Raw genomic sequence first — 22,259 nt, forward strand, 5'->3', positions numbered from 1 at the left:
AAAATCAGCGTAATTTTTCATCTCAGAGGAGGGAAATCTTCAATTACAATTTAATACCCACCGTCCTTGACCTCGATTCCTCGTTTTATTCTCTAAAATGACCTAGCAATTTTTTTTTCATAACAATGATTTTTATTCAATATGTAGTCGATAAAGCAAACTTTCCATAATATTTTCTGGATTCTTCTCCTGTGATTCCAGAGGACCCATTGTAACCGTGCAATCGTACACCGGATCTACCGTGTGTATTCTTCTTTACTTGGTTTCATCAATTTAGGAGATTTGCGCTATAAAATCACATTCAATTTCGACATTTCACAAAATAATTGGGATATCATAATTTGTTCGGTAGTTTATTCCATATCAATCGTTCAGCAGCATCGGGGTTCAGAGCTGGCCTGAGCTCGTCGCTGATATCCAAGTAATGCAATTCGTTGCCTTTCTGTACAGGCTTCCAGCTAATTTTCACTAATTCGGTTTCGGCTGGTACAGGAATTCTGCAAAATCGACAAATAGCCTTGTTACACTTGTCTCGGCACGAGGTCGAGGACAAATTTCACCAAAAACCGCTCTCAATCAGCATTACACTCGAGAATGCATTACACTCGAGAATATATTCAAATCATTTTAGCCAACTGCAGCATCTCTCACGGTCGTCGAAAATTATCAATCGTAGAACCGATCTTTCTGCATTGTTGAAAACTCCGCATCGCGATGAAAACAAAAATCCAAAAAAATAAACTAACCCGGTCTTAGCAAAGTCCGTCCACATTTGTGTTAACCGTTCGATAAGCACTCGTTCCTTCGATCCTGCCTTCGGTGGTTCAACACCGAACTTGGTTAGTCCGTGGGAATAAAACAAGTAGGCTAATTCGTCCCCGTGACAAGCGCCTGCGGAAATTAATGTTACATGAAACATTAACGTTCCAGTTCAAATCATAATCACCTAAAATCAAATTAGTGATCCGTGAACAAACAGCTCTCGTAACTTACCAGGAATGTGCGACGCATTTAACAACGTTTTCAACGGCGAAAAGCCATTGTCGAATGAAAATCTGTACAGGTAAGTTGGTTGCTCGTTCCTCCTGACTTGTATTTTTATCAAGTCATGGACCCCGTTCACAAATTGCATATCACCGTAGAACTTGACGAAATTTATTACGCTTGTTTTTGGATCGATCGGTCCGTCACCGAAGTAAGCCAGCTTTATATTCAGGGGTGTTAATTTCGCGTTTCGCTTCATGGCTGCCAAAACTTGGGGATGTACGATCCAGCCGAAGTCGGCGTTCATATGTGCGCTAGACTTTTCGTTCAATGCTAGAAAAAATGACATTCTAAATCAGGGCAATATTTCATAAAAAAATTTCAAAGCTTCAAATGAATTTTCCTTATGACTTTCTTGCTCAGTTTAAATTTGACTTAGCGATAATACCCCTGCAATGAACTGAATAGATGGCGCAGATTTTTTCTAATAATTTGCCCGCCAGGCAGAGAAGTAATTCGGTTACCATCGAAACACAAAATTCCTTCGCGGTCTGTGTAACCCACAATGAGAGGAACTTTAACAACTCCCTTGTCGGGAGAAGATACGAAGTCGGGAATAAATGGTACCTCGGCAACGTTGTCTATGGTAGGTCCAAACAAGAATACCATCTGAGCACGCTCCTGTAAACACGACACGGTTCGTTACGCCCTCGTTTATATTTACCAAAATCATGAAGAAAATTGTACCCCGCCCGGTTAATTGTCTCCAACGAATTCTCGAACGTTCGTACCTGTTTCGTCTGAATCTTTGTCTGCGCCTCGATCAGCTTTTTACAGTCCACCGTCTTCAGAAACTCGACCGTTTCCTGTTCCCCCTGAAATGGCTTTCCTAGGTACTCTAGCAATCTGATAGCAATCTTTTTTGAATTCCGGAGGACGCTAGCCCACGGGTTGAAAATAGTCCCACTCTGAGCAATGGCTTTGTGAAACAATCCTGAAACCGTATTGAAATCGGTGATAAAATTCCAGAGGTTTGAATACAGATTATACAATTTGATCCCTTTAGCGATGAGAGCGAATATCAGCACCTTCTGTCAGCGGAGAGATGGCCAGATAATGAACGGCAGCAGCTCCCGCACTTTCACCAAAAATCGTCACGTTATTTTTGTCCCCTCCAAAAGCCTCCACATGTTCTTGAATCCATTGTAACGCCAACACTTGATCCTTCAGCCCTTGATTACCAGATGCCACTTTATGCTCCAAGTTGAGAAAACCTGTAACATTTCATTAGAATGTTGAATACTAATGGCGTTCGTTTAAATGATTCTTCTTCAAATGATTTCTATGTAATAGACTTTCCTCCGCTGCAATTCAATTAAGAAGATAATCGTCGGAGGCAAACTGAGTTGAATTAGAATAATCCGTAGGTCTGATAACTGAACCTGCTCAATTCGATGATAGCGATAGGAGATGGGAGAGATTAAAGTGAAAATGGCAATTTATCAACCCGGTAAAATCAAGACTGCTCGAGGGTGTACAATCAGTGAACATCTGGATCCCAAGTAACGTATTAGACCTACGTTAAGATATTCCACGAAAGCAAGTGGATGGGAATGAAAGCGGATGCGTTACATCCGTGATAAAAATTTCAATATCTCAGGCATGTAATACTAATCGCAAGCAACGAATGAAGTTCCAAATGGATTACCGAGAACGCCGAGTCGGTAGTTAATCGTCACTACGATAACGTTCTTCTTGATTATATAATCTGGTCCGTAAATAAAATTGTCCGCTGAACCGTTTACGAACCCGCCTCCGTGTATCCACACCATGACCGGTAGACCTCGCTTGGGTCTCTCCTCGTTTGAAGGCAGGTAGACGTTCAGGTAGAGGCAATCGTCGCCGCCGATAATTGTTTTGTTTATAAAATCGTACTGCGCACACCGGGCCCCGTAATTCGAGGCATCCCGGATTCCGGACCATGATTTTACAGGGACCGGATCCTAGCAGAGATAATTACACAGTTTGTGAGATCAAGGTTGATTACCGTCGGCCTGTAATTGATTCCATCATTAACAATAACGCCCTGAGTTCTGAAACATGACAAATAACAAACTGTCTAGCGATAGTTGCCTAGATTGCTTTGCTAGGTGCGCGAAAATTAAATAAGATATAACGTATAACTGAGAATCAGTGGAAATCTTGCAGCTTTTAAACCATCCAAATTTTTCCCTAGCGTGCAATTTCTTCATTCAATGCACCTCGATTCTCATAAAGCTTGAGCTGACGATGATTACTCGCTGTGCTTGTCGACTCGCACGTAGCTAAAGAGCAATTAGCTCTCTGTTCTGTTACATTTCCGGGTCAATATTAAACTCTGCGAATTGGAACTGACGAGTTTCATAAGAATTCGTAAACGCGGGTCGATTACACAGAAAAATTTTTTTTTGTTTTAAAGTTTCTATTGAGATAAATAAATTTTGATTCTATACATCGAACTACAACCAAAATCCTCATTTATTACTTATAAAGTTATTGTCTTTTGTACGTTGATAAATAAGACTTGAAGTTTATGAGTGACAGTTTTCAGTATTCAGAAGAAAAAAGAAACCATTTTCATCAAGATTTGACAGACCTGATGGGAGATTAAGTTTGGAATTTGACACGACAAAGTCCATACGAAAATAGAAGAAGTACGTAAAATACAATATTTCAAACTTTGTTGTTTCAATTCTTTTATATCTTAAGAGTATTATTAAATATCACTTTCGAATACAAGTAATTTAAATGCAAAACTGAAGTTTGTTTAATTATTATTTACGATAAACATTTAAGAAAATTGTTAATATTTCTTAAAATCGGAAATTTCGTTCTAATTTCTACAAAAACAAACTTTACCTGATAAAACAATTTTTTCATCAACAAGTTACGTAGAAGAAATCAAAATTTGCCATCTATAACCCAGACTCTAAAGTTCGCGTTGACCGGTGATTATTCGTTACGTTTTATTTTTCAAAACTTATCGTACACGGATCTGTCATCCATTACCGTGACAATCCAAACTTCAAACGCCAGGAAACAATCGTATCGGAAACCAGCGCTTGGGTCACGTGACCAAACCACGTGTTTGCGGTCAGCCAGCTGTACAGAAACGGCTCACTCGCAATCGAACCCGTCGGACGTGCTTACAACGTCATTGAGTCGAGTATGTTCTCTTGTCACGGGATCCCCCCGTCAAACGTTTTCCCATATTTTGAATACTCACGGAAAATCTGAGTCTCCCGATGGGGGGCTCAGCGTAAGGAACCCCTTTGAATGCCAAGTAACTACCACCGTCAACATTCTTTTCCACTACACCGCGAAGTCTCCCAAGCCCACGCAACTTCACTACGTGACTACTCATAGCGGTTTACGGAGGTGGACTGCCTCCTGCCTACGGCTCCAAGTTATCGCCGCTCGACTCGTTTTCCTTGAAGAATTCAACCAATCATCGTGCTTAATACGTGATGTGTAATATTTCTTGTTAACTACTTTAAAGCTGCTTGTACGATAATTCAAAGTTTTTTTTTTTTTTTAATTTTTTTTTTCTAGTCTTTTTTTTCGATATTTATAACACTCAGTCTTAGAGAAACGTAAAAAACATTTTTTTTTTTTTTTTTTTTAGTCGTGACTATATAATCGTTGACCAAATACGAAATGAAATTAAACACTGTTATTAATTCCCGCGATAATATTCCAGGTGGGAGAAAAATGTAGTCAAATTAATAGTAAACGCGTGTTTGAATACTGCTCAAATATGATACTTACTCAATTCGAGTAAGCAGCCACCTGCAAAAATTACGTTGCCTGAACAAAACTACTTACTCGAAGCAAAAAAATGTTCACTTGAACCGAGTTGTTATATTGTCTTGATTCGAGAGCTTTCGGAACTTTGTTGTAACGCTGATTTACCTATTACGGATACTTTGGCAAATTCTAAGATGTGAAAAGAAAAAGAGGTCGAAGTGACGGGTGAAATGAGAGTTTAGTTTACGTATCGTAAGAAATATTAAAAACTTTCTCAAACATTATTACAACAAGATATCGTACGAAGACGGAGTAACGTTACAACACCGACGGTCATCAAACAAACCAATGTAAAAAGCTAAATGATCTAAATATCATCCATTAAAGTCTGCAAACCGCCTTTACCTTGTCTATGTTAATAGTCGTCGGTTTTTGCATGCCCTCGGCGAGTCTGCCAGATGGAAATCAACTCCGAGTCTCCGGGGGTCTTTGCGTAGACGATACGGAGTCGTAAAGGGGATGTAACGATACCGAGGTGGGAAGGAAGACCCGGCTTGCCGCCGAAGCAAAAGAGTCTCATCTGTATGCCGTTCGAGCCGGCGTAAGTCGAGGGTAGCTTTTCGCGCTGTTTTCTCGACCAGATTCGGGCCCGCCGCGAGCTTTTAACCAGAGAAATGTCCTTCAAGGATCGCCGCTCGATCGTTTAACGATTCTTAATGCGGCGGTTGGAGGACTTCATCGTCCCGAAAAACCGTACTATTATGGGAATTAAATAATAGCCTGTTGTTTTCGCATAAATATAGCCAACCGACGTTAAACGGGCCGCGAAATGCAACCAACTCGCCGACTAACCACTATGGATGCTAATTTTGCAATTTATAGATACGCGTTATACCGAGCTGCGCAAAAACGACAGAATCAACACCGCGGTGAGAACTATTCGCGTCGCCAAGACGGTACAACATTAACCTTGTGCCAACAACGCCGCGGGCGTTTCTCCCTGCATACGATACCGTGTTTACGAAAATCCGGCGAACAGGGTAAATGGAAGCAATTCCTGCGCCATACTGTGCGACTCAATTTTTAACCCGTGAGATAAAATACACTGGCAAGAAATTTCCCAAAAGCAAGAACTTGTACATTTGTCAACTTTTTTCAACCCATTTCCGAAACGAGGAAAAAATTTTACTGCCACGCGCTGTCGCAGATTCTTCATTACCTGCTACAGCGAAGCTTGATTTTCATAGTTTTTTTTTTTTTTTTTAAAGAATTCATCGATATCCGTCTACGTAACCGTAAATTTTAGCCATATTAAACGATGGGTGCCTAGTTTTTTGGTACATACATATATATGTATAATTGTACATATATATATTTTTTTTGCCTTTTGGCCGATAATCTACAGACGCGTATGTATTGTATATATGTATATATATAGGCGGTCATTTTCACAATCATTCATCATTTTGACAGGATGTTTTAGGCAGGTATAATAAAACGGGCGAGAGTTTCAGCGTGCGGGGTTGGCCAGCGGTGGGAAACATTGCGATATCATGATCATCGCGTGATATAACGCTGATAAAAATCCGCCAGCGAAACGACTTATTCGTATAATATAAGTACGCGTGGATGTACAAAACATGATGGTTGTTATTATTATTTCATACGGGTATAACCGTGACGTTGCCCGAACGTATTTTCATTACTTCAGCAACGATCTATCATTCGCGGATCAACCCTCTGCAGACTACGCACGATGATGCTTATATGTAAATACGCGAGGGTATGAATACCCGCCTCAACGAATTAATCTCAACGAGAGTAATTCAAGGACCGTGAAAATTAACAAAAATAGAAGAAGAAAGAAATTAGAAAAATAGTCGGGTGATATCCTCGTTACAGACTAATAGAATCGTATCCAATTTTCCACTGCAGTAAAATTCTTATTCGTTACGCGTGGCTGATTGCGAATAGAATCGGAAGTAAGAATGACCGAAAACAATCGATGTCCGATTAAGTCGATTATTTTCTTCCGATTAATCGAGTATAATCGATTTTATTTTAAACTCGATTAAGTATTTTTCCTCACAATCGGTTTTTGTTTTTTACTCCCACGAACGTCGCAATACAATATCAATTTATGCGATCGAAGTATCACTTATTATCATTGTCTTACTCGCTAAGTACCTATTTGATGCAACGAGTGAAAGATGAATGAATATCTTCACCTGATATCGAAATACATTTTGAATGAAACTGTAAATCGTCAAAAAACCTGTTCCGCTATCAAGACCACGCACCGAAATTTACAAAATTTTACTTTCATATGCACCGTTTCAAAAAACCAAGAAATAATCGCTTAATCGATTAATGCTTTACCGATTCAATCGAGTCGTGTTCGATTATTTTTAGCTCAGTGGCCATCGCTAATTGGAAGAGTGCATCGAGACACGGAGAGTGGTGGTGGATCTACCTCGTACAACAGTCACTCTAAAAGCCACTCAAGTCCTTGGTTACCTCGGTGTTAAATATTTGAGCGAGTCAATTTTTGCGACGCGTCGCTGATGACTAGACGAATTTTGGCAACGTGTGTTCAACCCGCACGTCACACCTGTTACGCAAATTTTCCGAGTCTCGCCCTCCGTCTGGGCGCTGTCGGTGGACGACTTCGTGACAGATCTAAGAGGACTTAATTTGATTGTCCATGTACCAACGCCCCATCGTCCAAAAGGTCTCCCGGTGTCCCGATGTCCTTGTCCCACATGTTCAGCAACGCATCTCTCGTTCCCGAATTGAAAAGAATGACAAGTTTTAAACACCCTGTATAATTGACCCGTCAATCTCACTCGTTGCACGCTGTTTAAGATGGATGTTCAAATTCCCGAACACCTAAGAGTAATTACGACGGTTTCGCAAACTTTTCACATTCATTATACAGCCTCGGATCGATGAAGTTTCGTGAAAAAACACATTTCTCAAAGTATTTAGGATCACGCGATATACCGCAAGGGCGAAATTACATTCGCAAAACGGATACTGCGGAGACAGCTTGCAACGCATCTGCCGTCAGTATCATCATGAATCGTGTTTTCTTCCTGGATTGAAATCTGAACGATGAAAAATGATCCCGATCACCCCCGCAAGCATCGAGACACAGTATTCGGGTCAAGTTTTTCTCCCGATCCCTCGATCCTCCCAGACGTAATATTTATACCCATGGTCATTTTGACAACGTAAATTTCCACACTCTCTGTCACGATGCCTCGTCATCGCAGAGGGGGGGGGGAGATCTTTTTGTAAATCCGTGACGAGTTGATAAATGGTTTACGCCGAGGGAACTTGTGCTCTTCAAATATTTGCGTCGCAGCTTCCATTTCCCAGGAAGGAGAAAACCCTGTATAAATAAAGTGTACGTATACATCTCTATCGGAAAAATTCACACAAGGTGTTGAGAACAAAAAAAAAAAAAGAAAATAAAAAGTAAAGTCGAACGATCGAAAGGTAAACCGTTATCTGCCGTGTCTCTTTGGGCTTTATAACGGGGAAACACCAATAACATTAGAAACTTGAGGGCAAAAGCTCATCACATTACAGTTTCCATTTCAAGCTAAAGCTGCGGCATTTTACTCATTGTCAAATTTCCTTCCCAGCTAGTGTGACGAAAATTCACTGCTCTTATTGTCGCACATCCATACATGTACGACATACCGTTACCGAGGCCAAGAAGCACCAGCTAGCGAATGGTTCGCTCTAAAGTAGGCGTACACCGACTTCACAATGGCACATAATATATACGGTAGCGGAATTTACTGACAAGGAAGAAAACGGTGTAGCTAACGGAAATGAATAGAAGCAATTTTAAACGAAGGCGGAAAATCGAGTCTGGCTGTTCCGGCGACTTCTCCCCGCCGTGCACGTCATTCTCGAAACGTTTCGCGATAAAGTCCCGGGATTCTTGAGCGCTCTTTTTCAGCTATTCCGTCTCATTTTCTGCCGTTTTTCTACACTCGCGAAGGCCAAGTTCGTTCGTGCTCTCTGCAGCGTGACGGGGCAACTATATGTATGGGATACTTGCCTCGGGGGTTTACTGCAGAAATCGGCAAAACTCACTCAGGAGAAATCTCGTTGGTATGAGGCTTTGAAAATCGTGTTATCCCTCCGAAGATTGCCTGTTCGTTTACGCTGGGATCCACCCTCTGTAATGGATCGGAAGGAATGCGTTCTTTTTTCCTTCTCCTTGTTTTTCTTATCTTTTATAGAAGAAGAAGAAGAAGAAGAAGAAGAAGAATTTTTTTTACTAGTTTGTTAAAGTCTGGGGAAGAAAAAAAAAAACACTACCATGCCCAAAGCGGATAAACGTAGTGTCGAATGCACCCGCGAAGCGAACTCGCGGATTACCTCAAGTCAACTCTGCGCTAATGGAAAACTAACTTTCACCACATTTTCAATCCGTTAAGCCTCAGCGATCTGAAAGTGATCTCTAAGCACCAAATTTTCAATTTTTAACTATCGTTCTCTTTTCACTCGATTCTACGAAGTATGGGAAAATAAAAATGTTTCATAATGATTCCAATATTTTAATGAGCTGTCAAAAATTGAAAACAACGGCAGAACACGACAAATATTACTGACAATGCGTGTATAATTAAAGTACGAGTACGAGAATAGAGAAAAGAAGGCTTTCGAAGCACAAACAAAAAGATCGACAACGTCGATCTCGAGTTCAACTTTTTATCTCGTGGCACGAGCTGAAAGAATATTTGTCTTGACTTTAGTTGCAGAGTCAAACCAAAAGCCGAGCCATACCCAAAAGGGTTAATTGTGATCCAGAACGAAAGTTCGAATTAGATACGTTTACTCGTGCCGGAGAAAGGAAATATTTAATCACTGTTTTTGGGGGTACGTATGAGGTACAGAACGACCAACTTCGCAATGTCTCTATTAGCGTTAATAGAGGGATTTCTGCTTATCCATCCCTCGGATTGATGCTGCAGTCCCAGTCCCACTAACGAAAAAAGTTTCCATTATTTTCCTGGCGAGTATCGTATTTTTCCGATGTTCCAAACGAGATTCCTAAATGATACGAACGATATTTGCCAGAGCTTATGGTCCTCGGTTCAAAAATCGGATAAAAAACACAATCCCGTTACACACTTTCACGCATCATATTTTTTTTTATTATATTTTATCGGTCCGCCGAATAACGAAATCACAATCAACCGTAAGGTCCTCGACGATCACTTATATTGCCGATCTACCGGCATCCCGTTTTCCCATTTTCTCCACTTCCATTACCCGGTCTATTATCGATACAATAACAGCTTCGAATGAAATTTCTTCCGCTATTTAACGATCGAACTACCTCAATTTATTCGCGACTTTTATTCGCAAATTAAAGCTGCGAGCTTTAATTTGCACGGAACGCACGGCTCGTATTATCAACAATTTCCACGAACACATAATTTGCACATATGTGGATTATCGAATTTGCGCCGTAGACGGTTTCGTTGGTTAGTCTACTCACGTTCCGAGGATTTGCCGGAACGGGACCCGAAATTATATTCGATAGCGATAATCCCATCGATCTATCCTGCACCCATTTGCAGTCTATCAAACAGCACCGTGGCCGTAGATGCTTCAGGTCGATCCAATTTTCCGTCAACACGTGCAGACGATACGCGTTCTACGATTTCAACCATTTGCCGTTTGGAGAAAAACGCCGTAGAATCGTCGACGTATTCCCTTCGAACGTAATAAAAACTTGTCAGGTATTGTTATTTAACTAATATATTACCGAGGGATCGCATTTAAATCGAAGTAACTGAAGATATCGAGGTTCTTGCTTCCGTATTTTCCGCAAGAAGCGTAATTTTCCTTGGAACAGATTTAACCGTTGAATGCGAAATTTCGCAAATCCGGGCATTTGCGTGAAAACACCGTGCCTCGAGATTTTACGTCAGTAATACATGTCTCAGAATATTTATCGAAAATTTATTGAAGTCGTGCTCTTTGTGCAAATTTCGTCACAAGGATGCTGAAAGCAAACTCTGTGGCAGGTATGAAATTCTACGGTGGAAAATTTTTCCACTTCAAAGATCTTCGTTTTATCTTTCGTACAAATTTTTTCCTTTCAATTTATTCAAGACGTTTCGGTATGATTTCTCTCTACTACTTTATATTGTAGCGCATTCTTTAAATAGAAAGACAAAACAAAACTACAATTGTATCAAATTGTCAACTCGAAAATATAAATCGTGAAATGCTTTGAGCTTTTTTTGTGGTCACAATAAGAAGCCTTGGCTATGCATACCTATAATAGTATTCTTTGTCGGTAGTATTTTCTTTAAGTATGCTCTTGCAAACAGCGTCGTACTTACATTATTGTCGCGACTCGAGGTTTCGCAGGCGTGCCTATTTGATACGTGACTCTGTTACGTGAACTTCTTCGGGAAAGAAAAGTTATCGCGCACCAATCCCCGCACCGTAAAACTTTGCGGCAAGTATAATGCTCTATCCTGCATACAAACTGGAATCGCAAGTTGGAACTATCTTTTGATGTACTGTCTCATATTTCATGGTAAAAGAAAATAATGAAACAGTCACTTGGCTTGACGAAATGAAATTCGTCGAAAACAAAGCGTTATTCGAATTTCAAAGTCACAGGATTACACGTTTCAACGAATAAAACGTTCTAGTGACTGCATCGTCGGATTATCAACGGATAATCGAATCAACATATATGCGTTATGAGTCTCGAGATATTATTACTGCCGTTTAGCCTTAATTCGGCATGAAATGAGATCGTAAGGAATATTACTGAGCGCGGGTATGAAATTCATAAAGTACTCGATATTAACTGTATAATAAAATTCTATAGTCAATAGTCGAATAGATTTTTATTCCCATCTGACACGAATTGAAAATTTATGTATTTATGTATTGGACGATGAGACTGTCATTCTGATAAAATAATGAACTTTTTTAGATGCAAATATATACATTTTCTCACCCTAAATGAATCCAAAATACACGTTAATAATACCGTCGAAAACAAATCTACTCTTCTTCGGAATCGCGCCATCAGCAAGGTTGAAAATATTTACAAAATTCACAGATCTTTCACCCTCGAGTAATTAATCTACATTAGGCCTCGGGGTGTGAAGAATAAACCGTAACGTTGAACTGAACGAAGGACCAAATCATTCTTCTTTCGCTATTCTTTCGATCCATGCATCTCAGCTCTCGATGCTTTAATCCCATGTCCCTATTCGTATTGATAAATTAGTAAAACCGCATGTTTAGCGAGTAAAGTGACCCTAAAAATATTAAAAATAATAAAACCCCATCAGTTCCTGTAGTAATTTTTCACCGTAGTAAAACAACGTAAAAGAACCATCGACAAAGTGATTAAAAACACCTTCAATTTCCAGCTATATTTAATGAAAAACTCGATAAAAGGTATCGAATTTCATTCGCTTTCGCTTTTCTCTCTTTGCATAACATCACGTTGCAAAGATTAGCTCTCCAAACTATTTATAACCAAAATTCCAGTATCTGTTTTGTAACGCGCATGACCGTATGAGCATTAATTTGTCTCTTGAACAAAGCATCATGACACATTGGGAAACTTGAGTACCTATACGTACATATATAACTATGTTCAAGAGAATTATATCCAAATACTAATTCCATAGCCGTGACAGTAAGCCGCGGGTTGACCCTCTTCATTTTGATCCATGCGCTATTAAAAGACACTAGTGGAGATTAAAATCTGCCTGAAATATCGTTAGAACGCTTAAAGCGATACGAATTGGAGTAAAAGTTCACGGAGGGTTGAATCAAAGCTCTGAAAAGCCATACGCTTATCCGCATTTCCCCTGCACCTTTTCAAGCAGAATAAAAAGGACGAGCGATACAAAAGAAAACTTGAACGAGATACTCACGTGCTTGCAGAGCGAGTGAGGAGCTCGGTTAAAAGGATTAAACAACTGTGTAAAAACTTTTATTCATCCTCGGCACCGTTGAGCGTATAAATCTCAACCGAAGAAGAAAAAAAAAAAATTTTAAACAAACGTCTCTTGCAAATGTTGCGTTAAAGTAAAAAGCGCATAACGAATCAGGAGAAAACAGGATACCGAACAGACCAATCAGCGCTGCTCTTTTTCTGTACGTAATTTTTTTCTCGCTGATCATTCATTTCTTAATCGGGTTTGAACTTAACATTTTTTCGTCCAATGAGACAAAATTAAATTATTTCCAACCGCAGTTGATTATACATAAGCCCAAACGAACAGTACTCAGACTGCTGATTTTTAGAAGGTAAAACTAATACGTTCGAAACTTCTGCTTCGACAGAAATGAACATTCCAGATACAACGTTGTATAAGAACCTTTTCTTTCTCATTTCCCAAGTGATTTCGGTGTACCCTTATACCCTTACTCTTGACATTGTTGTACGTACCTTCGGCATGGAGAACAAAGCCGAGAGAATTATAATTGCCGTATCAAGTATGATAAGAAATCTCAAGAACTTAATTTAGGAACTAATTTGTCGTGATGTCATTATTTGATGTCGCGTCAGGTACCTACGATGTTCTCCCCAAGAAGATTCAGCGATAAGGAGAGAAATGACAAAGCTATGAAACCCTTTATGCGACCGCTGAGTCCCAGCTCTTATTGTTAGCCGCAACAGCGCAAATGACAAGGCAGAATCACGGAGTAATTAATTATCGGTGACAAACACAAGCGCGCGGTACGTACGGAGAACTAGAAACTCAGAGACTGCAGTAACGGCTGCACTTCACCCAACCAGTCGTTACAAAAGTCGGTAACCATTAAAAGTTCGAGTTTGAAATCCGAAGCCTTCGGGATTCGGGATGCGGGAGGAAGGGCGGGAGGGAGGGAGGGAGGTGGAAACAGCGCAATTAAGGCTCAAACCTTCCTCCGCAATTACACATCCGGTTTATCCTACGGCTACTTGTTACTCTCGCTGCAAATTTTCAGATTCGAAATAGTTGAGGCTAATGAATAATAATACATTGCGATTTGTGCGCAGCAAGTGTAAGTTATTACCCTATATTATGCTTTATACGTAGGTGATTTTCAGTTTATACGTTTCACATCTTGGTACGTATACGCGATTCGTATAAAACGTGAGCAAAGTTTAGGATTTTCCGTGGGAACGCCAGCTGCAACCGAAAGAGCTTTTAAATAAACGATTTTTAGAGTGAATTGCAGCAGCTCCGGTATTTCTGTCGAGACCGATGAGAACACTCCGATTTCACCAGAAACTTGATATCTTCGCTCGGTATAAGTACCCGATCGATTATTGGATCTAGCCTACAGGGTAAGATGTGTGTGTCTTGTACATTCGCAGGTATAAGGGGCGAGTATACGATCGGTTACAGAGAGACATCGCGAGGCGTGAACATCATTGCATATATGGATGAGGGTATGAAATTGCTTCAAGGGATTTGCGGAGAATAATTATTGGAATTTCTGATATACGTTGCGAGAAAGCCCTGCTTATCATAAAACCTGGGATTGAGGATGTGGGGAGGATGAGAGGGAGAAGTTGATGGAATATAAAGCTCGAAGGAGGAGAGTTATAAGGACCCGTTCGGGAAAACGGATATCCTCGCGGGGATGCGATAAACGCACTTGCGCATCCGTGGCTAATTGCATCAGGAAACTGTGACGAAGAATTGAAATTTAACCGCGGCCGTAATAAAGAACTTTTCGTTTGGATTCAAACGATCTCACAAGTCTGCAACGAAAAAAGCTGCACAGATTTTTTATACCGTATCTTGTAGATCGTTACTTGCTGAAACCGGATAAAATATTCAAAAGCTTTCACGACGTAGAGATTTTTTCTTCAAGTCGTGTTTGCAGATTCATTTATAGCGAAACTCCGGTTTAATTCGAAATCTGGTGTCCTATTCTTGATTCTAAAAATCCGATGCAAAATTGATTTCCTACTTCCATTTAATATTTATCAGAGCGAGACTGGAGAATAAATACAAACAGGGAAACAGAAAATGAAAAGCGGAAGCGTTTTCGGAGGTGTATCAAAGAGAAGAAGATAAGGTTTCACATTCGAAACGAATGAACACGGAGTGTTGAATACATTTTATAAAGAAATCGTTTGTTACATTTTATAAGAAACATTGTTTAGTTGAATGTAATAAACGGATGGTTTTTTTCATTATTGTTATACTTTTTTTTATGCAAACACCTTGTATTTTGCAAGTATACTAGAGGGAAATAGAACTCATATTTGGATTCGGCACACACGAATACTTTACATTTACCCAAAAACGTCCCATGCAGCTGAAAAAAAAATGTTTTTTCTCATACCTGCGTATTCAGAACTCTATAATAATAATGGTGTACCATTTCGCAGACAACATTGTCGAGTGAAAGAAGAGCAAAGAAATGAAACGGAGTAATGTGAGTAAGGGGAGAAAAAAAAAAATTCACGAACGATTGCACCCGTCTCTGTCCAGTGTCGTAACTAAACTTTACGGGCCCCGATGTGAAAAAAATCGAAGGAGCCCCGGTAAGTGAACATATGAAAGCTGAGATTAAAAAAGTCTTACTTCGCGTAAATAATTAAATTGCAGTATAGCGGGAATTGTATGGCAAAAGTCCACATTTACTTCCGATAGAAAATAAACTTATCGCCATAATACGGAACTTCTCATTGATCGACATGCGAGAAAACGATATTCAAAAACTGAAACAGTGACTGAGCAAAAGGTTGATGAAATTCGGTTTATTCGAATATAATATATTGTTAAATTCATATTCAACTTAAAAAAATTTATAGCTCGAGTCACGTGGGCTCAATTGACAAGATGTTTTTTTTTGGAGTTCTGGAGCTGGAAATAATTTTGAAAAAAAAACATTTTTTTTTGTGCCTGGCTGGGGCCCCTCGAGTCAGGGGCGACCGCATTGGTTGCATTGTAATAACTACGTCACTGTCCCTGTCTTTTTGGGGAGAATGAAAAAAAAATACAAGGGTTCGGGTAAAGCGACTGCCATTCAATCGGAATTTAAAAGCTCTTGAGGCGGTCGTCGCAAATATGCCGTGCAATTCGTTGGGCAGCAAGTGTGAAAAGGTCGAAAGACTCCGCGAATGCTGCAGGACTACAGGGTGAATAAATCGGGTGACACCTCTTGACAAACTTTTCGATTTTAAAAACCGAGCGAGTTTTAATACTACGAAATATGAATCCATTACGAAGCCTCGCAGTAGCGCGATAAACTGCGAATTGACTTTATTATAATGGACGGGGAGTTACTTTATTAGTTACTTTATTATTATTACTCCGTAGTCCGTTCTCCGTTCTCCGTTTATCCCTCGCTTCGGCTTATTATGCGATAGGTATGGAAAAGCGTGCATACCGAGTGGAAAATGATTGGAGTAAAAAATTGTGGAAAATAAGGGATGACGCGAAGTCGGGGAGGAAGATGAAACGAGCCCCGTTGAACTCTTCGGTTTTATTGGCACTTTCCGATGGTCCAGGTGCCGTTGATAGCTCCCGATCGATTTACGGGCAAGTAAGTCGATGCCACCTGCGGACGTGAGCCGCTTCTTGGATAACCTGCATCAATCGAAATGGACCATCAACGACCGGTTAGTTCAGCTCTCTCGATCTGATCAACAAAGTTTATCTCCTCTGTATTCATCCCGTAAAAGGTAACAATGCATAGTACGATTTACGGACGAATATGTATATATATATATATAGGTAAAAGTAAGTCGCAGTTTAAACCTCGTTCTAACTACCTCAGACGTTTCGCATAGCGTTGTCAATTATCCTCGTTCAAATGTGGCACGTAAATATATTCTCTGCTTAACGAACCAGGAAACTTTTTCCGCCCCCGTTAATATTTCAGATTTCGTTCAAATTTTCTAATTGCAATTAAAGTTTTACCAGGCGCGTACAGTCCGGTGAAAAAATTAATCGAACGAAGACAAAAACATAGCTTCAAGATCCGAATATCAATACTGGAATCGATTGATTTGAATTTCGTTAAAAAATTCTCTCATTCAGGTCGTGAAAAATTAGATAATACAAATCCAAATTACAAGATTGAGACGATATTTTTTTAAACTCAATTCATACAATTTCATCAACTTCGAAAAGAGCTTCTCCTGCTTTCTTCTGCGTTTATTTATTTCTCTTCTGTACATCTGAGTGATGTATACTGAAAAGTTAACTAACTTTTGCAAACTTGTTTCTTTCTCACCCTTTTTCAAACCTACCGATTCATCTCGAGACAGGTGTAAATTAATAAAAAAATTATTCATTTGTAGACCGAAATGTATGCGCACATAAATTTTGGCCTTCCTGATGAAACAGTTTTAGGGAATTCGCAATGCCCTCGAGATGATCAAGCCAAAGAGGGAACAACATGGTCGCTTTGACCGCCTTCGACGACTCTCTGGGGTCCTTCGATCAATGGACCAATGGTTAATTGATCGTTTGAAATATGTGCATGTGAAATCTGCTCTTGGCTTTCTAAAACAATATGACAGGAAACGAGTATCGTAAGATTGAAGTGCCTGTCAAATTATCTCTGTTTTACACGCAACATTTCTCTGTAAGTTTCTGAAGAAAATTGTTGAATTATAAAAACGGGTATTCTGCATCTATCGTAATTCGAAAAACTCGAAACTCGGATAAACGATGAGTGTATGTAAAAGATCGAGAGTAAAGTTCTCGCTGTGGTTTGAAATTGTGCTCGCTGGTGTGGAATGTCGCCCGTCGTCAAAGTTTCAAATAAGTGAGTTTACCCGGAGTGGAAAAAGCTGGAAGCCTCAAAGGGTTAAAAAAAAAAGGTATGTCTCCTCGGAGAACTTACAATTAGGTATTTCGATGAAGTTTTTCTCCATAGAATTTCTTGTAAGGAAGTTTTATAATCGCGGGTAATAATCTTCAAGTAAAAACTTACGAGACCTAATTTTTCCGACACTCGTGAATAAGAATCAAAGTATAAAACCAAGCTGCTGTTTCTACGTTTAAAGTGATTTTTTTCACCTAAACAAATGTTAGAAAGAGACTGCGCCTCGAGTATGTTATATAATCGTCGTTGTGAAACTGTGTACGTATACATACTATAACTTTATGATTTAGTTTTGAAAGTTACTCTTTCTGCAGAATTCAATATAAGTTTCTCAGTTCGAAAAGTCCCTCCGGTGAGATTAAACCTCGTCAGAAATAATTCATTTCATGACGCGTTCAACCCCGTGAAATAAAACTACCTTTCGTTCTGACATTTTTCTGAGTAGAGTTACTCGAGTGTTTTCCAACTACGTATCGTAACACTATAAGTGAATAACGAGTGTTATACAGTCTTAAAACTAAGACCGCTCAGCTTAGCTGTGAGACTTCACGCATCACCGGGCTTTATATTCACTCTACAAAAAGCCTCGGGTTGTTTCCAAGTAGCTTACAGCGCTTTGTAGCTTACCGTTCACCATCCGAGGCTTTTTCGCGCGGTTTCGCCGCTAGTACTTTCGGGAATAGAAAAAACCGCCGACTGATCGCGGCATAAGCAATCACGCAATCGAACTTTTACACCCGGCTGCTCGTCCTTAATCTCGGCTTTATTACCCAGTCGATATACTTGTGTTCAAGCACATTATTTTCTGCACAGGCACGCATCGTGAACATGGACGAGTATAATTTTCACCTGGACAAGGTACATGAATTATTCAATAAAGATAATTTAACCGATATTCCAGGGTTATTGTAGGAAGATATGCGAATACCGAAGTATGAATTCAACCTTATTGTCAATGTAGTATACTCTTCACACCTTTTATCGCCTGTGTGTTTTCCATCTGAAAAAAATTTCAATCCCAATAATAATTCATGGTGTAATAAATGGTCGGCAATTGACGATAGGTTCTTGGAAAATTAATTAAAATTTTTACGAGCCGAAGATATTTGTACAAAAACTTCAGTCCGTTAAATAAAAGACTACTCATGTTTCCGTATAATAATTTTCTCTCTTCGTATACGTACAATAGCGGCTAATTTTATTTCAGCAAGATCCAAAGACTCCGCCAATTAGAATCAGACCGACGATCAATAAGTTTCTGTGACGAATCGTCTGACGTGAGTTTCCCAGAACCTGATACCTTCGACAAAATAAAAGCTTGAATCAAATAGGAATACAATTTACAAGTGATAGCAAGTCTCGAATATTTTCTCCATTTGTCGAAATAAACTGATGTGTAATGTCATCGGGAGGTCGTGATTAGGTATTCGAGCTTGCTTCGAGACGTCCATTATACGTAGATATGTATTAACCGAATGCGTATAAAAAAATTTGAAGCAACGTGGAGACGAAACGGCAAGCTTGGAATATCACGGGAACACGCGATTTCCGCCGAGGGATGAATAACATTGAATTCCATTTGAACCTCGTTTTTTGAATTTGCAAAGGTGGGTGCGTGTTCCGTGAAATGAATACCCTCGCAGTTCAGGTAACATTGTGAAAATAATTCTCAAAGTCCATCGCGTATTTTCGTGAGGCATTGTACCTGGGCACATAGCGTCAATATAACTGCATCAGAATGTATTCGAGCATCAAATTTATCACTTTGTTTTTGAATTTTTAGCACGTTGCGTCCCTCGCTTGCAGGGGTTCAATTTTGTTCATCTATCCCCCAGCGGCATTTTCATTACTGTACGTACGAGAAGGCTTTGAAAATAAGCTCAAAGTAAAAGTTTCAAAATTTATGCATCGTTTTTTGTACCTCAAAGGTCAAACGCTGTATGAAACGACGATTTCCGCGGCGTTCTTCATCTAGAATTAGCCTTAAAAGCAGCTACATTTACTCTTTTATAATTTCCTTTGAGTAGCATTGCGAATGAAAAAACCTTAACTCTCACTTAAAGGCTTTGAGTTATCTTAAAAACTTGATTTAAAGGTGACATACGAGAATGAAATTTCGAATTCGAATGTCTTTTTTTTTTTTGTCGGTAAGAATTTTAATAAAATTAATGATAAATAAAGGTTCTCTCGTACAATGTAAACGAATTTACCGCGTTACGAAAATATAACGCCTGCGCGGACAAAAGCTGAGGAGCTTTCGAGCGACTTGCTGCGATTCGATATTGAACAAAGCCCTATTCAACAATAATGAATGAACGTTGTTATTTCCCGATGGAGAACAATGCGTCGACGTTATTGAATAAACGGTTCGAAGGTATCGTCGGTTATATCTTGAATATGGGTTGCACCCACCCTAAACGTGATCGGAATCGGAATGTCGGTTGGGCAATAAATTAAACTTTCCGACATAAAACTCGCCCGTTTGAGCTAGGAAACACCAGGAATAAAAAACGATCTGCGTCCATGCAGGTACACGCAGGTGTAATGTAAGTAGAAACTTGTAAAACTTGACCGATAAAACGGATCGAGATAAAAAGACGAACTCCGCAAGCTGGTCGAGAATTCAGCGGCCGTGCGGATCGTGGATACTACGGCAATTTCAGGTTTTTCCTTTTCACGTTTTCCTTTTTCTTCACCGCAGAGAATCTAAGGACGCTTCGCTTTTCGTTGCACGACCTGCAAGTGCGGTCGTATAATTCCGATAACTTCACCACGGCTGAACTCGCTCATTCTTTCACCGTTCGTGCAAATTATTGCTATACCGGCAATATTATAAAATTAAACAAAGTGTCGTGCATTGGGGGGAGGCGGGCGAAATGGGCCCCGTTTACAATCAAATGGGATTTTAAAAAATGTCAACAAAGCTTGAAGCGTATTTTTAAACCGAAGAGGAAAAAATTTCGCCGTCCAAATTGGCCTAAAGGTTATTCCTCCCTTCAGGGCCCATTTTGTTGGACAAATTTCCCTATATTACGGGGGAGAAAATATCTGGACATTGTAACAGCCGTTTTGAAATCGATTTCTACCAATTTTTCAACGCATTTGCCGTACTTCATTTCTCATCAGAAATGTAAATATCATTCAAATAAAACGATGAAAATAAATTCCTTCAGTTTGTTTGAAAGTAACGGATACCGACTATCTGCCGCACCGACAATATCATCTGTATAATACCTAACAGAAAATCAGTCGCGAATGCAGTATATAGATGGAAAAAGTTTGGAATGTCCAACCTATGTAAGAATTTTTAAAACCTAATACCCGCAGATTCACTTACGAGTCTGTAATCGACTAGGAGTTTAAGTTTGAAGGATTCATATACGTGTAAGCGCGTAAAGTGTAGGACGTGAAGGTTTCGTAATGCTCATATTCCATATCTAAGAAGTTCCTTGCGAGATATGGAGAGAGAGGGAGGGAGATTTTCTCTCTCCTCGGAGAGTAGAGTAGAGTAGAGTAGAGAGTAATTTATTAGATTCTGGTGTGACCTCCGTGAAAACCACAGGTAAGTACTGGTACAAGGACATACAATGCTTACAAAACTAAATAGTAGAAAGAAGAAGTGAGTAATTTTTTTTTGTTTTTTCAAAATACATGATAAATAAATTGATAAGCAAGTACAAAAGAAAATATAAATAAAAGCCAAACAAAAATAGATGAGATTAAAAAGTCGTTTTATCTTTTTGGAAAAAACAACAAGATAAGTAAATAAATAATCAAGTACAGAAGAAAATGTAATTAAAAGCCAGGGAAAAATTAAATGAAACGAAAAAGTAAAATCTTCATCATAAGGAAGCGATTTACTACGGTGGAGAAATAGAAGAAATAGAAAAATAGTGATAAGCATAGGGGAAAAAAAAAAAAAAAGATATAGAAATAATTTTTCCAACTGCGCTCTGCAATTACGTTACACGAAGTAATGAAGTATTAGCATTGATTTTGGTACGTAAACGTATATCTCCATCCGCAATAATATTTTGTTCAGATTTCCGTAGTGAACTCGGAACATTTTATACAGTCGAGGAAAAGCTCCCTTCAGCATTTCCCCATGTGTGTATAGACGGCGATATTCTAGTTCCATTTTTCCGCGAGGTTAAACTTTATGAGAAAATACTTTCACCCCGCAACACAGGAGCTGCACCATACCACCCTCTCTGAGCTCGGTGCAAGAAAAATATTCGATTTCTCTTTACAAAGGTGTGCGTTTATATACATATATAATATATATATATATATACGTATATAATGCAGATAAACGTCGTCAATGCTCCGATACGAAACAGGCAGAGCAGTAGTGCATTCCATCAATATATTCCGCGAATATTTCGCGATAGAACGTTAACCGAGTGGAAAATGTTTAAAAATTCAGTCTCATCCTTTTCTAAAGAACATATTCATATTTTCAAATAGACGGCGTTGAGTACTTTCGTTGCACTGTGAAAATCAGACGCGTAATATTTCCTCCCCGTATATTTTTCTCAAAATTCACGCTCAATTGTGGAATTCCTGACTCTCTCGGGAATTTCATCGGCGAATGAAGCACGTCGCGTTGAGCCTGGTTAAGCCAAGCGGCATGTCGT

General features: G+C 39.4%; 2 protein-coding genes across 12 annotated transcripts in view; one reads left to right on the top strand and one right to left on the bottom strand.

Moving 5' to 3' along the window:
- LOC124175915 (calcitonin gene-related peptide type 1 receptor-like) overlaps positions 1–22,259 on the top strand; it is a 156,960-nt gene that overhangs the window by 121,138 nt on the left and 13,563 nt on the right. The window lies entirely within an intron of this gene.
- On the bottom strand, positions 67–20,406 carry LOC124175908 (esterase FE4-like). Of its 3 annotated transcripts, XM_046556541.1 has the most exons (9): positions 20,394–20,406; positions 4,250–4,406; positions 2,693–2,987; positions 2,073–2,258; positions 1,776–1,978; positions 1,509–1,665; positions 994–1,317; positions 747–891; positions 67–497 (listed from the first exon to the last, which is right to left on the bottom strand). In XM_046556541.1, exons 2-9 carry the CDS (start codon positions 4,385–4,387, stop codon positions 335–337), a joined length of 1,611 nt encoding a protein of 536 aa, XP_046412497.1. In that variant the 5' UTR covers positions 4,388–4,406; positions 20,394–20,406; the 3' UTR covers positions 67–334. The 3 variants fall into 3 exon arrangements, with proteins under 3 accessions (XP_046412497.1, XP_046412496.1, XP_046412498.1); XM_046556540.1 differs by lacking the exon at positions 20,394–20,406 and having other exon boundaries at positions 4,250–4,448; XM_046556542.1 differs by lacking the exons at positions 4,250–4,406; positions 20,394–20,406 and adding an exon at positions 3,883–4,028.

This window comes from Neodiprion fabricii, chromosome 2 (genome assembly GCF_021155785.1).
Source record: "Neodiprion fabricii isolate iyNeoFabr1 chromosome 2, iyNeoFabr1.1, whole genome shotgun sequence".
NCBI classification, from domain to species: Eukaryota; Metazoa; Arthropoda; class Insecta; order Hymenoptera; family Diprionidae; genus Neodiprion; species Neodiprion fabricii.